At 42.7% G+C, this 18,336-nt stretch overlaps 1 protein-coding gene across 1 annotated transcript in view; it reads left to right on the forward strand.

The window, feature by feature from the left end:
* The first annotated feature begins 398 nt into the window (after window positions 1–398).
* Window positions 399–18,336, forward strand: part of LOC126484368 (LHFPL tetraspan subfamily member 3 protein) — a 149,132-nt gene continuing 131,194 nt past the window's right edge. The window contains exon 1 of the mRNA XM_050107839.1: window positions 399–1,174. Coding sequence (XP_049963796.1) covers window positions 763–1,174 — 412 coding nt within the window. The 5' untranslated portion in view covers window positions 399–762. The remainder of the gene's footprint in view (window positions 1,175–18,336) is intronic.

An 18,336-nucleotide genomic window follows, 5' to 3' on the forward strand; every position in this document is an offset into this window, starting at 1 on the left:
ACCGCAAAGTTTGCGAGTACTTGAATTTGTAATTATTGTTGTCTCGATCTCGTAAGCTCATTTCGTTCACACCCATTTTTCTCTTTCCCAGGTGGTTGACAGCTTGGCTCTTGCGAGAGAAGAGTCGACATCCAAATCACTGACAAGCAGAATTCTATCTTCCAGCAGTGAGATAGTAGTAAAAGCACATTCCCTGAATTAAAAAGCTTACTTTTCTGTTTTGTATTTCCTCATATTTTCTTTTAAGTCAATAAAAGTTGTGTGGGGCGATATATTATGTTATATTTTCGCGAAATGTACTGGTAAATTTTGTCATATTGGTACACTTTGCTGTACTGGACGGACATCCGTACCGTGTCGCCATCTATGAGGCGCGGCGCTAATCTACATCGGCATCTACGGGTACCTGTCAGACCAGACGAGAGCAGCGGCAGTTCAGTCGAGTAGGGAAGAGAAGGCAGTGTGTGGGAGTGGCAGCGAGGGTGTGCAGTTGATGGCGGTTTAAATTCGCGGTACGGTTCTAGGAGTCTGTAACATTTCCTAAGCTTTGGACTATCCTTTGCTGTCACCCGTGTTCAGCAAAACGCTTAGACACACACCAATAATGACTTAGACCTGGTAGCATGCAAACGTAATTTTTGAGTAACACCCAAAATACAGTCCTCAGTACTATTTGAAGTGTCTGCAAACTTCACTGTGCGTACTCCGTAACCGGTGGTCGAGACACGAGTATCACCGACCGCAAATTCTCGAAAGTTCGCAATGGGTTCCAAGGTTGAGTACGTGGAGTCGTCGCACATGTATGCGACCAACTATGTGCGTAACTCAAAGGCCATCGGCGTGCTGTGGGGTATCTTCAGCATCTGCTACGCGATTATCGTGGTGGTGTCGCTGGTGACCCCCGAATGGGTGGGCGACACGATGGAGGCAGAGACGACGGGCCGCTTCGGGCTGTTCGCACGCTGCATGTTCCCTCCTGGGGGCGGGCCGGAGCGGTGCGAGGGTGGCCTCGACGACCTGCGCGCCGCCCCCAGCGGAGCCTTTCGAGCCGCCGCCGTCCTCGTCGCCGCCGCAGCCCTTCTCGCCCTCATCGCGATCGCGGCGATGCTGCTGTTCTTCTTCGTACCCGCCACCACTGTTTTCCACGTCTGTGCTTGGATACAAGTCCTTTCTGGTAAGTATACCCCGGATGCAGACACATATATATACTTCAAAATTACTGGCGCTTCGTGGGAGAGTGTAATTCATGTTCTGCATGTACATCCATGCCTGCAAACGCCTGGGAAGAACACGGCAGCGGGTACTCTCCACAGAACCACCAATGGGTATTCTTCCTTTTCTATTCAGGTTACACACACACACACACACACACACACACACACACACACACACACATCTTTTGCAAATAATTGTGTGACTGTTTACAACTTGTACAGCAACCGGATGGCGGTGATGAGTTGAGGGGTACAAAAGGGAAGTGGTGGTTGAGAATAGAGTGAGACAGGATTGTTGCCTATCCCCAAAGTTATTCAATCTGTACATTGAACAAGTAGTAAAGAAAACCAAAGAAAAATTTGGAGTATAGGAATAAAAGTCCAGTAAGAAGACATAAAAGTTTTGAGTTTGCCGAAGAAGGTGTTATTCTGTCGGAGACAACAGAGAAGATGGAAGGGCAACTGAACGGTATGGACTCGGTCTTGAAAGGAGGATATAAAATGAACATAAACAAAAGCAAAACAAAGATAATGGAATGTAGTTTAATTAAATCAAGTGATGCTGAGGGAATTGGATTAGGAAATGAGACACTTAAAGTAGTAGATGAGTTTTACTATTTGGGCAGCATAATGACTAATGATGGCCATAGTAGGAGGATATAAAATGTAGACTGGCAATAGCAAGAAATGGATTTCTGAAGAAGAGAAATTTGTCAACATCGAATATAGATTCGGAAAGTATTTGCATGGAGTGTAACCGTGTAGGGAAGTGAAACATTGACAATAAACTGTACAAACAAGAAGGGAATAGATGCCTTTGAAATGTAGTACTACAGAAGAATGCTGAAGATTGGATGGGTAGAGAACGTAACTAATGAGAAGGTACTGAATAGAACTGGGAAGAAAGAAATTTTCGGCATAATATGACTAGGAGAAGGGATAGGTTAATAAGCCGGCCAGAGTGGCCAAGCGGTTCTAGGCGCTACAGTCTGGAACCGCGCAACCGCTACGGTCGCCGGTTCGAATCCTGCCTTGGGCATGGATGTGTGTGATGTCCTTAGGTTAGTTAGGTTTAAGTAGTTCTAAGTTCTAGGCGACTGATGACCTCAGAAGTTAAGTCCCATAGTGCTCGGAGCCATTTGAACCATAGATTGATAAAACACATTTTGAGACATCAAGGAATCACCAGTTTAGTACTGGGGTGGGGGGGGGGGGGGAGGTGGAGTGTAGTGTTGGGTATAAAAATCGTAAGAGGGAGACCAAGAGATGAGTATAGTCAGCAGATTCAGAAGTATGTAGCTTGTAGTAGTTATTCAGAGATGAAGAAGCTTGCACAGAATAGGGTAGCATGGAAAGCTGCAGCAAACTGAAAACCACAACAACATGTGACTGTTCACTGATGGTTCACACCCTAATTCTGCAAGTCCATAGTAGGTGTCTGCAAGGGGGTGCAAGAGAAGGCACTTGCTCCCCCACCTCTCCCCTGAGAAAGTTTCTGCAGATGCCCATGAGATTAACAATATATATATGTTACAGTCACATAATTTTCTTGGCCTTAGTTATGAATTAATCTGCTTGTTAAGGATTCAGCTCTAATATAATATTTTTATTTCTTTTTTCTGATCTGTTTGCTTCCTGATACACTTACATAACACTGAAGAGTTTGGTTTTCTTGTTCACAAAGCACTACTATGTTTTTAGTATAGCTTCAATGGAATTATGCCAGGAAATATTTGTTCACAATACTGCAGTTATGGACATTTGATACTGTTGCCATCTTCAGTAGTTTTTCACAATGTGAATCACATACTCGATAATATGTAATGAAGGCAGAGTCATAATCTGTAGTTTTCTGAAGCTAGGTCTGCAGTGGATTGTGGGTGGAGGTGGGGCATGTTGCATATTTTCCTCATTGCCTTTAAATACATTTGTTGCTTTCTCTCTTTGGCCACATAGATTGGTGCCTTATGATATATAGTTATGTACTAAGCTCTGATAGACGACTTTAAGCAATGGAATGTTAACACAGAGATGTAGTTTCCTCATGGTAAAAATACTTTACTAATTTTGCATACCACCTCTTCTATATAATTGTCCCAAGACAGTTTTTAAGAAATTGTTATTCTGAAGAAATTAACAGCACTCAGTTCCTGTTCCAATTGCTTGTTGCGATTCCGTGTAGTATGTAGGTTCTGTGCGTTATTTTGATTGATACAGAGAGAGTTTGCATTACACCACGCTTCAACTTTATGAATGGTCCAGTATATTTCACATATCAATTTGTCTATTGTTTCCAATGGTATGCGGACAACTAGATCATCACGAAATAAATAACCGAAATTAGATGGTCAGGTTATGCTGTATGACAAGTCATTAATATCAATAATGTATAATAATTAACCCAATACTTAACCGTGACTACATTCCCACATGCCCCTGGGAGGTACTCAGACTTCGTGCCAGTTCTTGCTGCATTCTACTACATAAATAAGACTTTACTAACCCAACAGCATTTTCTGTAAAACTGCACAACTACAGTTTTATTTGATAATATCTCACAGGACACAGTATCAAAAGCTTTTGACAAAACAAAAGCCTACTTTGAAGCCATATCCATTTTCTAGTTGACTGCTACATTGTGTCAGAAATTATGTTATAGCTTTACTTACTTTTGGTACAATTCAGACTATTGACACAGATCTGTAATTGTCACTGCTAAACCTGGATCAGAACAACAAAGTGACAGACAGCTAGTTGTTTACAAGACTGCTATCATAGCAACAAATAATAAGAGTATGAGTTTGATCACATCTCCTGTGCTTTGTACAGTTGTCATATGTCAGCAATCTCAGCTGCATGTTACCAGTCAGCTGCACTCGATAGTTGTGGTCTGTAACATAATTGTGATTTGTTCTTGTAGGCTTTGTATCTGCGCGCCATGTGTTGCTTTCGTGAATGTGTGAAGCTAACAGTGAAATTGCTTAGGAAAGTGATAAGACTTTTGAGATCCTACAAAGCAAACTGAATACTGCACTGTAATGGGAAATATTTCCATATGTTATTGACCATTGAAAGAAGTGCTCAGGAGAAGATGATTTGCAACCGATGCGCCAGTCATTGATACGGTGCAACGTTGATTACAGGTGCAACCAAAAAAACTGTTTTTCCGACAGTATCAAAAAACTTGTGAAACGTCGGACAAAGTGCCTTGGAGTGCAGGCAGGTTGTGTATAAAAATAATGTATATTTCAGTTTTCCATCATTAGAATAAATATTCCTTATCTCAAAAGTCTTTTTACTTCCCTCATATACAGGCTTCGTGAGGTTTTCATCACTTCCGTGAAACTCTCCAAGGGTTCAAACCTATTACCATCCGTGCTGACATCCTTTAAATACGTTCACTATCCCCTGTTAGTCTTGTTTGCTATGAGTCCCAGACAGTTGTGCAACATTATAAGTTGAAATGCACCAATGCTTTGCAGGCAATCTCTTCTATAGACTGCCATCATGTTACCAGTACCCAAACAATGAACCGATCATCCATTTCGTTTTCCTACAAGTAAGCCTCTGTGATCATTTCATTCCATATCACCACAAATTATTACACTCAGACATTTGTATGAGTTGCTGCCAGTTGTGACCCATTCATATTTGAATTACATGATGATACATTTTATCGTTATGTGAAATGAACAATTTGACATTTGCAAACGTATAAAGAAGTCCCCCAATAATTTCATTTTTTTATGATAATTACATGTGGCTCAGTGGCCCAGCGCATCTTTCAATTGGGGACTTATTTGGCGAGTTGGTTGTCGCTAATCCACCACAGTTATGCAGCCGCGGGGGGGGGGGGGGGGGGGGGGGGGGCGACATTGTCGACGTTGTTGAGTGGTGAAGGCTGGATTGAAGGCAGACTGAAAATTTGGAGTCCGACAGGAATTCTAACATACGATCTCTCCGTTTCCATGAGATTGCAATTAGACCATCCTGCTAGTCTGAGCTTGGTTCTACTGATATACAACAAGAACAGTAAGGGTCCCAACACACTTCCCTGGGGGCAGCCCTGAGTTTACTTCTATATCCTTTCATGAACCCTCATCCAGAATACGATGCTGCTTCCTCCCCACCAAAAAAATCCTCAACTCAGTCAACAATTTCGCTCAATACTCTACCAGCGAAACGTATCGGAGCAAAAAGAAAAAAAAAAGCGAGTATGTTCCTATTAATTTAAGAGACTGACTGAAAAGTATGGTACCAGCTGCCTGATTCTAACTTCCTCAGCTCCTTTAAAAAATTCCCCAAAAATTTTGGTGTGCGAACATATTCGCATTCCTTTTTTTCTTTTTTTACACGCAACTCACCTCAAACTACCTCAACCTCCCCTAACTGTAACTCACTCAAGCCCACTAGTCGAGCGCTGTAAGTCGCTTATACCCATCTACTCCAAATTGCCCATTCTGTCTCACTAATACAGCCCAACTTACTGTCATTATCTCTTTGTGTGTGTCTTTCATTGCCTCCTGTATAACAGCCACAGTCCCCTTCGTTCTATTCCGCTACTACAGTCTCGTCTCAATGTCAGTGCCTCATTCTTGCTCTCTTAACACTGCTGATATCTCATTTCTTCCTTCCTCCCGCCCTTCCCTGTACCTCGCCGCTGTCACTGTTTCTTTCTTCCTCGTTGTCATTGTCATGTATTCTCTCTCTCTCTCTCTCTCTCTCTCTCTCTCTCTCTCTCTCTCTCTCTCCCCCCTCTCCCCCTCTCTCCCTCTCTCCCTCTGTCACACTGGCTCTCGTCCGCTTCCGATCCTCTCCAGCTCTGTCTCCTTCACTCTTTTTTTAGAACTGTTCTGTCACTGTCAACTATGTTCAGTTGTCACTGTGTCTATCTGTTTCTCTCACACTGCCATTGTCTCCTTCGCTCTTTCTATAACACAACCACTTCCTACTGTCTTCCAGTGTATTACTTTTCCGTTTCTTCTCCACTGCCACTGTCTTCTTCTCTCTCAGCATAAAAAGCGCGAAGATGTTCACAGGCCAAAATTTTGCGGAAAATTTTTTAAGGTGCTGAGGACGGAATAATGAGGCAGCTGCTATCCCACTTTTCGGTCAGGCTTTTAAATAAAGAGGAGCGTATTCGCATTTTTATGCCCCAATAGGAACAGTTTTCCGCTGGTTCTATTCGTCTCCCTGCTGCAGCAGGGCATGTAACTTATTTGAAAACAGATGTATTAGTCAGTAATATTTAGATAGTTTACTTACGTGAAACTGAAATAAAGAAAAACTGAATTTACACGTCAGACCAGATTTTTAAGTGCAAAATTTTCTGCATGTGCTGCAATTAAACAACATAAGGTGCTACGTCTCATTATAAACTATGTTTTCGCCCACACGAGATTTTACGTGTAGAAGTAGGGTAACTTTAAACTTCTGTATCTTGAAAACGGGTGAAGATATCAAGAAAATCTTGATATTTGTTCGAGACGGGGATCTTATATCGTAAAAATTTCAGCCATTTGCTGTGCATAGCCGCCGTAGAATCCTCGGTTGGGTTTTGATCCGCTGGCGACGACGAAAATATAGTAAAGAAACCCTTTTGTGTGGAATTTTCCGAGGAGACGCCCATAAAGTAATGGTGCCTCCACGAGTCCCATCATCATAGACCACATCAAATGCAAAAAGAACCATCCTATTTGCTCCATTTGTCTAAGTAGGAGGAAGTGTGTAGTTTTATACTTTGTCCCTGTACTGTAACATAGTGACACTAAGACGATCATTCTGTTGAGTGTACAAATGGTCCGTAGCCCAAGGTCTACCCAAAACACTTGACCCTACCATTTTTAAGCACTGCGTTTTAGGACATTAGTTACGCATGCTGTCACATGCCTACCGATATGGTCTCACTTTTTATTTCATTATGCTTTACAGTTCCTCCCTTTTCCATTCGTGGATAGAGCTGAGGAAGAATGATCAGCTACACGCTCCTGTGGAAACTGTCATTAGTCTACATTGATCTTCTGGGTCCCTAAAGTAGTGTTACGCATGGGATTGAAGTATACAATTCCAACGTAGCCTTGTAATTTTCAAAGTAGGATTTTCGAGTATCTATCAGTTGACATTTTCCACAGGCCCACTAAGTTAACCAAGCTGACCATATGGGGTACGTTTCTTTGTATTAGTTCGATGTTCCCTGTAGACGGAACCAAGTTTTTTCAATTTAATGGTACCTGTTCTAGACCTGTCGCCTTAAAACTAACACAGGCCGTACATTTTACGATTCTGATGGCTCTGAGCACTATGGGACTTAACATCTTAGGTCATCAGTCCCCTAGAACTTAGAACTACTTAAACCTAACTAACCTAAGGACATCACACACACCCATGCCCGAGGCAGGATTCGAACCTGCGACCGTAGCAGTCCCGCGGTTCCGGACTGCAGCGCCAGAACCGCTAGACCACCGCGGCCGGCTTACGATTCTGACTTCATGTGGTGCCGGCAATCACATATTTTCATTCTTCGGATACGCAGAAAAACAAAGTTGTTTTACTTCCTTCGAAGAGAGAGGGGTGGAGGAAACTATGTACAATTTCTTTCAAAATAAAACTCAGAACTGTTGGAAAACTGTTTTCTTAAAAAAAATACTTTGGTACGTTTCTACCTACAGTGTACTTGACTGTATAGTTTATATGAGATATATACGCACTATTTTGCTCTTGGACAAATAAGATTCAAACACATACGATTACCCTCTATATTGCCAAGTTTATTAATTTTTTTCATTGGCTGGTAAGACGAGGAAAAACATCCTTCATTGAGGTACAGTGCCGTTGAACCATTTTAACCCAGAGCAATCTGACATGTTCAGTTGCAAGGGCAACAGCGAGAAACAGAAAAATGGTTTTGAGATTTCGTGACAGATGGTTCTCGATACATTAGCAAACATGTTTTTCATCCTAGTTGCTATTTTATCTCATTACTGTACTTGAAGCACTACCTCAACTACTTTATGCAGCCTATGCGCTGTTCTTGTTCATTTAATACGTTCTCGCTACGCAGTGTGCTGGCAGTGGTCATAACGTTTTGGCGCATCAGAGAATGTGATGCAAGTGTTGACAAGTTGCAGTTTCCCAGAAAACTATCAGTACATTGACAACTGTCATACGATCAGCGTATTTATGAGCTTCCGTGAGTGTGACATTTCATATAAATTTTTACTGTCACGCCTAGAATTACTATATATATATTTCCATCTTTTCCTGATCGACTCTGCTATGAATAATTAATTTTGTATTAAGAGATTATTATGTTTTCACATTTCCTTAAATACTAAATTTTGCGACAGTTAAAACAGTTTAAATGTTTTGTAGTAAACAGCGTTCGAAAATCTTCAAAGTCGATTTATTTAGTGTTTTTTTTTTTTTTTTTTTAGAAACACTTCGTATAGTTTTAGGAAGCTGATGTCCGAGGCCAGACCTTCAAATCCTCTTAAGTATGAGGAAAATCAAAGAGCACCAGTCTGTAAGGTCCCTTTGTTCGACCAATGCCTAATCCCTAGAAACCGATGTTACCAAGTGTGTCTCATAAATGTCATAGAGTGCCTATTTTCTTTGTTTCTGAAGATATGTTCAATTTCCTTTTCATTATGTGTAGCTGGAGCTGGCGCTGTGTGATAGTGCGATGAAAAAATGATTGGTACAGATGCGTACTGGAAGAGAATTTATGTTGTTGCGTGATGTAAGACTCTTCCAGTCTTCCAAAAATAAGAAGGCAATTTACAGTGGCCCGATTTTAGAATATATTAATGATGATTACAGCGGAAGGTATGCGGAAACATGAGGAGACTGAGGCAACACGGGAAGAAACGGAGGGCAACATCAGACCCGTCCAAGAACCTGATCTGTAGCTAAATGAACAAATAAGTTCAGAGTTGACCTTGTGACCTACTGCGCGTGTGCCGTGACTCACGAATAGCATGCTGATCTGTTTTTTCACAGTACTGGTTTGGCTCTTTCACAGTCATTTTCTACCGACCGTCCGTTGCAATGCGAATGAAAAAAACCCGAGTTATGAACAGATCTGAAGAATGTTGTTTATGGAGAGCTTAAATAGACGCTGAAAAGCATGCGTGAAATGTAAACAGATGCCACAGGCGAGAATCTCTTACAAATCAGATAAAGTAGGACTTTTTTTTGTCTAAAAGCGTCAGTGAATGGCCATATTTTTAAATGGCAATGTGTATCATAAATATCTGCGCGCACTTGGAGAGAGGTGCCGAAAGGCTCCACATGGTGTGGAATACACGAAGTCGCCCAGTCGAATTTAACTATTGTGAATGAAAGCGACGGATAGTCCTCATGTATCTTTTCTTTCACAATTAGCGAAAACCAGCGACGGTGGTGTATGCACAAAGTTGATTCAAATAATGTAAGAGAAGCTGTGAACAGATGTTGTGTAGCTGGAACGAAACATTTTTGGCACGGAACGAAAATATTGAGATATACGCCAGTTCGGTTCGATTGTAAAGAAGCATATCGACAGAGGACGCCGAGCAAGTGCTACAGAAGCTGAAAGAAAATGGACAACTTTCTCTGACTTTGATGTGAGAGATATAGGGAATTAGAATGTACAGTTTCCTTCACTATTATTTGGGTTCTTGGACACCGATGGAAACTACGTAAGAATTGACTGACGTAATATGTGATAGGGTCTATCTATTGTGAAAAGTATCTACACAGTAGACGTAGATGATACCTAGCGCTCACAAGCTGCGATACGGTGAGTGGTGGCAGGTGTGCTTCTGGTACAACGATGATTCCTTGTTGCATTCGGGAATGATGCGCGCGTGGAACGTCAGGCTGTAAAGCTGAGCTCGAATTTCTCTTGATTTTTCCCATCATTGTATTATCGCAAGAAAAATTATGTGGGACGAAGTAAAATTTTCTCTGGTCGTTCTTGGGACGTATATTCTCGGAATCCTAAGTTCAAATCTAATCTTTCTCTGTCTGTCTCTCTCTGAGGAAATGAACTCGTGACGAAATTACCCTCTCTTCTTTGGATTTTCTCTATATCTTTTATTGATCCTACCTGATGAGGGTTCCAAATTGGCGAGCAGTGATTAAGAATCGGTCTCTTTCGTAGATGAATTAACGACTTAAATTTCCGTTTGATGCTTACAATTAATTTAAGCCTCACATCTCCTTTTCATCCTCCTTGTTTCCTATGCTCGTTCATAATTAGGTCGTACCGGACCAATACTCTTAGGTAGTCTATGATTATTCGTATAACCAGTTATTTATTAGTGTAATCGAACACTGCCCACGTACTTGATAAGCATTTACGTTACATTGTTAACACGTTTTCATTAGCTCACTTTGTCTGTCTGTTCGGTACAAATTTTGCCATTGATTTTAAACTAACTTCCCAATGAGCTTGAGACTTTCAACATATCTCTGAACTGTATGACAAAGCGGTATTAACCTACTTTCTTGTGTGTGGCGGAAGGGTACTTTGTATGCTGCCATTTCCCCCCTTTCCTGTCCCAGTCGCGAATGATTCGCTGGAAGAAAGATTGCCGGTAAGCCTCATGGTGTTTTTCTTTTGCGGTCTTTTCGCGAGTTACTTGTAGGTGAAGCAATATATTGGCTGACTCTAGCGGAGAGAAATTGAAATAAAACTGAAATTTACCACACACCTCTTCAGCAGTCATCAAATTTTTGAAATCGATTGAAAAATTTCACACACAGCTAAATTCAGGAAATAATTATTTAAATAAAAATAAGTTTTCAATCGATCGCATTAAAAAGTAAAAATAATTTCTCCTAACCCTATACTGATTGTTTACTCCACACGGTACAGATAATCCTGAACATTTTTTATTGTGAATTTTTAATTGCTATGAAAATAAGATTAAAACGAAAAACTTGAGGCGAATGTAATAGACAGTTGTAAGGATGTGAACTACGCCTGCATCAGTTATGTATTGCATGCGCCCCACGTTTTTCCTTTTAAATCTTAAGTTATTTTCGTAGCTATAAAAAATATACAGTCACAAATTTTGCGGACTGGCTGTATCGAGCTAGGAAAAATTATTTTATACCTTTTAGTCAGATTAAAAACTAAGTATTTTAAAAATTTATTTTTATTTAAATAATTGTTTCTTGTTTAGGATGAATTCCGAGCGCCTGCATCAAGCACAGATCCTCGGCAGGCCCTGCTACGATATGCTACAGTTTTCGAGCATTGCGACATGTAATAACAGAACAGGCGAGCTCCTATACAGTGCTTCCGACGTTGTCCACCAGATCGCTTACATACTTCAAAGAGTAACGGCAACGTAACGTTGTTGGCTTAATCTCGAAGTATTTCGCCCCGTTAAGAACAACATGTTGAGTTATATCTGCTCGGGATCCAGTCACAAAGCTGGTGCGATAATCTGTAATCTACTTTTTCTTCACTTGATCACTGTGTGGAACTGTATAGGGTACCTTCTGGAAGCCAAGGAACTCGCTACAAACCTAGGCTCCTCCACATTCCACATTTCCACGAGCAATGAAGTGTCGCACTCAAGATCAAGAATGTGGTCACATTTTTCTACTGCAGCGGCAATATCCAATGAGAATTAGGGTCTGCTCCTCAGACTGTGAGGAGCGGAGAGTTAGTTATTGGACGCAGGTTTGAACGGTTGCTGCTGCGCTTCAAGCGTGTTCGGCTAGAATATTACTGGAATGTAAACGTGGAATATGTTGCATGGTTAACGCCAGCCATCACGCAGCTATCTAGTGCGAAACTTACATTGATCAACCAGAACATTACGAACACCTACGTGATAGCCAGTATGTCCACTTTTGGCGCGAATAGCAGCGGCGACGCGTCATGGCACGGAAGCAGTGAGGCCTTGGTAAGTCGCCGGAGGAAGCTGCCACCGCATCTCTCACACATGTTACATAATTCTCGTTAATTCTGGGGAGGAGGGGGCGGGGACGAGGAGCTCTGATGCCACGTTCAGTCACATCCCAGATGTGTTCGATCGGCTTCAGATATGGCGAGCTGGGGGGGGGGGGGGGGGGGCAGCAGCAGATCAATTGGGACTCGCCATTGTGTTCCTCGAACCACTGCATCGCACTCCTGGCCTTGTGACATGGCTCATTATCTTGTTGAAAAATGTCACTGCCGTCGGGAAGCAATCTCGTCATGAATGGGTGTACGTGGTCTGCAACCAGTGTACGATACTCCTTGGTCGTCATGGTGCTTTGCACGAGCTCCACTGGACCCATGGATGCCCACGCGAATGTTCCCAAAGCATAATAAAGCTGACGCCAGCTTATCTCCGTCCCGCCGTTCAGATGTTAAGGAGCTTTTACCGTGGAAGGCGACGGATTTACTCACTCCTATCGGCATGATGAAGAAGGTATCGGAATCCATCCGACTACGCAACGCGCCACTGCGCCATCGTCCAGAGCCGATGGTCACGTGACGATTTCAGTCGTAGTTGCTGATGTGGTGGTAAAGTTGACACATGCATGGGTCGTCGGCTGCGGAAGTCCATCATTAGATGTGTTCGGTGCACTGTGTGTTCACACACACTTGTACTCCGCCCAACATTAAAGTCTGATGTTAATTCCACAGTTCGCAGCATGTCCCGTTTTACCAGTCTGCCCAGCCTTCGCCGTCCGACCCACGACGTCTGGACGTGGTTTCACCGTGGTTGCGCCACGTGTTGAAGACACTCACCACAACACTCTTTGAACACCCGACAAGTCGTTCAGTTTCCGAAATGCTCATGTCGAGCCACGGGGCCATCACACCGTGGTCATAATGTTCTGGCTGGTCAGTGTATTGCGTAACAATCACGTAACTGATTTCTAATATCCACGTTACTCTCCGTAACTGCCACCTGCACATTTCGTTTCGTTCACTTTCTTCTAAGGAATTCTGATAGGAACACATACAGCAGATATACCGGACATCATTGGTGTTCTTGATACTGGTATTCTTGCGTCGATCTGTACAAATTCCATCGCCCACGGCATCCAGCGTTTTTACAAACAAGGATTGGTGTGTTGCAGGCAGCGGAAATGAATTCGTTCTCGAATAAGGGAATTTTATGTGTATCTTGTGATTTATTGTTCATTTTATGATATTGCTGTCTGATTACCCAGCGTTGGCCTGTTATTTATTGTAATCTTATTTGTGATTAGCGAAAGAATTGAAATACATGTACAGTAGCTTTTCGATTACTTTTGCTCCTCATCCCCTTCAGCTCGCTCCCACATGCCGAAAGGGGCTAGGGGCTTTTGAGTAAACAGTTATGTTTTTCCCCTACAGTATGTCACATACGAAGTTTAGTCGAACTTATTTTAGGTATTCCTGAGTTACATGTCACTCCAAGTCTCACACATAGAGGTGGTAGGAGTGTGTGACAACCACCCCTACCACAGCATTTTTTCCCTGGACAGTAAGCCATGTGTATAATAAATTTTGTTGAAACTTTTCCAGGCGTTCTAGGATTTCCCTTACATGCCCCCACTTTACCATCCCCACTCACATAAACAGGGGTGCTTGGGTTGCCCTATCCTCACGGTAATTGCCTCCTCGTACTAACAAGGGAAGTACACCACCTCGAACAGCTGAAATCGAATAAAAATTATGTTACGGTACAGAGATATGTCTGTTCCATCACCCATCAAGGTCGTCTTGTGTGTAAAACTCTGCATCTGGGTAGAATCGATGTTTAGAGGCTAATGAATCCAAGACAAAGGAAACGCAAATCTCTGAAGAAACTATACAGCGTAACAACGGCAGTTATGACTAGGACTGTTGATATTTTTAAAAATATCGGAAATCTGATATGTTGATATTTTAAAAAGATATCGTTATTGGCTCTCGATATATCAAAAAATAGTATGGTTATATCAGCGGAATATCGACATACCTCTCCGTAAAAATGTCAGCTGCACGTTGTAAATATACTGCCGGTTTTAGAGCTGTGTATTTAATTTTTGGTCTATGGTTAGATACTCCGTAAATCAACAAGCTAGCAGCCTGTCTATCCCCATTAGAGCAAGAACTGAAAGGAAAACTATGCACGTACAAGCTTGGCGATAACCAGTTTGCTAACAATGGTAACTGCATGTAAGTGGCACAATAAAAGATGCCTGATGGGTCCATCGTATTTTTCCATAACACCTCATGTTGACTCACTAGTTTTATCATTTCTGCAAACGCCAGCAACCTAACAGTTGTAGTATCAAAATTGCGTGGTGAAGCTAAACGTTGCAGTTTCTATTGGTATCGCCGAGCGCCGATTACGTTAAGCATTTCTCCACACAGTCTCCGCCCACCGCAACGACCAATGTTGTCATTTAGATTTTTGATCATCATTTTCACCAACTGTTTTTGAAGAATGTCGATGTGAAGAAATAGCACACTAGTTCCGTTAAAATGTGCTTTTTAACGCAATTGTTGTGCTGTTCTTCACATGGGAAATACTTCATTCACGCCGCCACCGCCACCCCCAATGCAGCCAGAGTGTTTTTTTTGCCACATATATTTCACACAGTCAAAGAGGAAGACTTTACGTGATAAGACTTCTTCACATAGTGAAAGTAAAATTATGTCCTACTACAGTTTCAAAAGAATAACTTCAAATATTTCTCGAAAATTGTAAAAAAAGAAAAATGTAATATAAAATAAAGATGTCGGCACTCGATATTGCCGTTTTGGTATCGATATATGGGGGAAAGAATGAGATTTTCATTCTGCAGCGGAGAGTGTGCTGATCTGAAACTTCCTGGCAGATCAAAACTGTGTGCGGGCCGAGACTCGAACTCGGGACCTTTGCCTTTCGCGGGCAAGTACTCTGCCAACTGAGCTACCCAAGCACGACTCACGCCCCGTCCTCACAGCTTTACTTCTGCCAGTACCTCGTCTCCTACCTTCCAGTACTAGAGGTACTGGCAGAAGTAAAGCTGTGAGGACGGGGCGTGAGTCGTGCGTGGGTAGCTCAGTTGGCAGAGCACTTACCCGCGAAAGGCAAAGGTCCCGAGTTCGAGTCTCGATCCGGCACACAGTTTTGATCTGCCAGGAAGTGTCGGGGAAAGTATATCTCCGATATATATCGATATTTTATCAACAGCCCTAGTGTGACCAGCAGATTCACAAGAGTCATAAATCAGGTGTTATTTAGCAAAAACCAAACATTCAATTGAAACGACATATTATGTTAACACATACAGTACTTAATGATAATTCTCAAACGTTGCTATGTTGTCGAAGCTACTTTGTTGTCGTATCGTCTTCCCTATCCGTTATCACAGTTTAAAAACTGTGAAGAAAATGTAGCATGATGAGATCTTCTCGGGCTTCCATCCGGGTAGCTGCGTCGAAAATTCGCGATGCTTCGATGAGTGTCATTCTCATCATCTTCTAACGAAGAGAATGACAGTCATCGAAACGTCGCGGATTTTCGACGCAGCTACCCGGATGGAAGCCCGAGAACCTTTCATCAGCAGTATAGACCGGGAAAGCCTGCATTCACATAAAAAAAACGTAGCATGTGCATATGTCGCCCATGTCAGGTGTGGGTGTTATTGCAAGCCGCTCTGTTTAAAACACCATTTGAAACCCCAAATTTGCAAATCAAATAGTAATAAGGGAAGAACTTACGACAATATGACCCAGTAAGTACTTCATGTGTGGTTAACAAGTGCTTAGCTTTTTGATAAATAAAGCCTCATTTATAGCTCCTGTGAATCTTCTGGTTGCAGTTGTCTGCGACTCGTACTGCTTTTAACTAGCAGTGGTTCTCTAGACTTAGGATTAATTAACTTTCCAACATCGATTTACACAAATTCAGAGATTTACAGAGAAATGGCCTTGATAGGTGGCAGAGCAGACATATCTCTTTATTTTAAACTAACTTTTTATTCTAGTATCTTGTAAGTCATATACGTACCAAGTTGGACTGAAATTGCCCCGGGCGTTGATTAACCAAAATTATTAGACACACTTTAACAAAAGTTGTAAAAAGCTTTAGACTGACAAACGCCAGTCATTACAACATCCAGCACAGAATGAAAGCAAACTAATTTGTGCGCCATAAAATCCCATCTTACAATCCGTGGGCGTTAAGTGGTTGTTACTCAGTTACTTGATAACTGAGAGCTGTAGCCACCGCAGTTTTTCTCTTTTGAAACATCGTAATTATAAACAACTGAACCTGCCATTAGTATTCAGGCACCCTGAATTCGGGAAGCAGGCCACCGGGTGGCGTATCCGTGAGCAGCGTTGCGGAGAAGCCCCCACTTTCCATCTACCTGGAAGCGCCTTGTGTGGAAGCCCAGCGCGCGTGATGAGTTTCTGTGGCGGAAGTCCGGCGTACAGTCACGGTGTTGGTCTCTTAGGTAACGATGCTTCCTTCCCCAGCGGAGGCCGTATCGTGCCACGGTTAACCTGCAAAACGCCTGTTACTACAAAGGATAGACATAAAATTTCAGTTTTTCGCTTGGGGGGAGGGGGGGGGGGGAGGCTGGAAGGTGCTGCGGCATTGAAAGTTGGTGGTAATTCCATTCCCCGTCGACATATTCGTCCATCAATCCGACATATTTTTCTCAGCGATAGATGACGTGGCGGATTCCTTGATTGTAGAAGTTTGTATATTGGCTGTTCAGAAAACGTTCCATCGCGAAAATTGCTTCGCATTAATTCTGAAAGTTTCTGTCACCGAATAGTTATTTCATCCGAGGACAGTAGAAGTCACAAGAGTGTCATGCAGGGTGTGAGTCAAAATTTCGAAGTCGAAAGAAACATCGTGTGTGGCTGTATCCTGTGCATTTTCGCGAAATATCCCATTGGACAACTTCACGTGACGCACCGTCTTGGCAGCCTCCCGCAACGTCGTCAAGAGATTGTAAACGAGGCGCGTTCATTAAGTAATGCAACACATTTTTTTCTCGGCCAGGCTCAGCCCCTGTGGTTTCATGACGTTCCATAGGTGGCAGAGCTATACGTAGCCTCCAAAATGGCGTCTGTAACGGAGATGCGTCCCAAGCAGAGACTGCATTGACTTTGCTTTGGCGCAAAATTAGAACATCGCAGCTATTCATAGGCTCTTCCATAACGTTTACGGAGGTCTGACAGTGAACAAAAGCACGGCGAGTCGTTGGGCGAGGCGTGTGTCATCAACGCAACAAGGTCACGCTAACCTCTCCGATCTCCCGCTTGCTGGTCGGCCCCACACAGCTGTGATCCCTGCAATGTTGGAACGTATGGACAAGCTTATTCGAAGCGATCGACGGATCTCAAACACACACACATACACACACCTCGCTGCTCTACTGAACGTCTCTTCGTAGTGCTGAAACACTCGTCCACCAGTTGGAGTACTCACTGGTGTGTGCCCGCTGGGTTCCTCACTACCTAACAGAACGCAATAAAGAGCATTGTAGCACCACCTGTGCAGAATTGCTTGCGTGGTAGGAGGCTGATTGTGACAATTTTTTGTCGAACATCGTCACAGACGATGAAACATGGTTCATTAGTTCGAAACAGAAACGAAATGGTAATCCATGGAGCGGCGCCACACCACCTGTCCTCTGAAGAAAAGGTTCAAAGCCTCACCTTCAGCCGGTAAAGTTATGGCAACTGTGTTCTGGGACTCTGAGGGGGTTATTCTGTTTGATGTCCTCCCCAATGGTGCAAAGATCAACTCTGAATTGTTTTGTGCTACCCTCAGGTAACTGAGCAAACGACTTAAACGTGTTCGCAAAAATGCGAACGAACATATTCTCCATCACAACACAAGGCCTCACAAAAGACTGCGCAGCTGAGAGGAAATCACAAAACTTCATTGTACTGTTCTTTCTTATCCTGTGCGCAGCCCGGATCTCGCACCTTTCGACTTTCATATGTTTGGCCCGATATAAGATGCACTCAACGGGAAGCAGTACGTGGATGACGAGATGATTACTGCTGCAGCAAGACGTTGGTTCTATCGTCGACCTATACAGTGGTGCCATATGGCCATACAACTCCTCCCAGTAAGGCCGGTATTACACTGTGATAGTTCTTTGACAAAGTTGATATGTCAGATATTCATGTCAAAGAAATTTGATGGTGTAA

Source organism: Schistocerca serialis, chromosome 6 (assembly GCF_023864345.2).
Source record: "Schistocerca serialis cubense isolate TAMUIC-IGC-003099 chromosome 6, iqSchSeri2.2, whole genome shotgun sequence".
Taxonomy (NCBI): Eukaryota; Metazoa; Arthropoda; class Insecta; order Orthoptera; family Acrididae; genus Schistocerca; species Schistocerca serialis.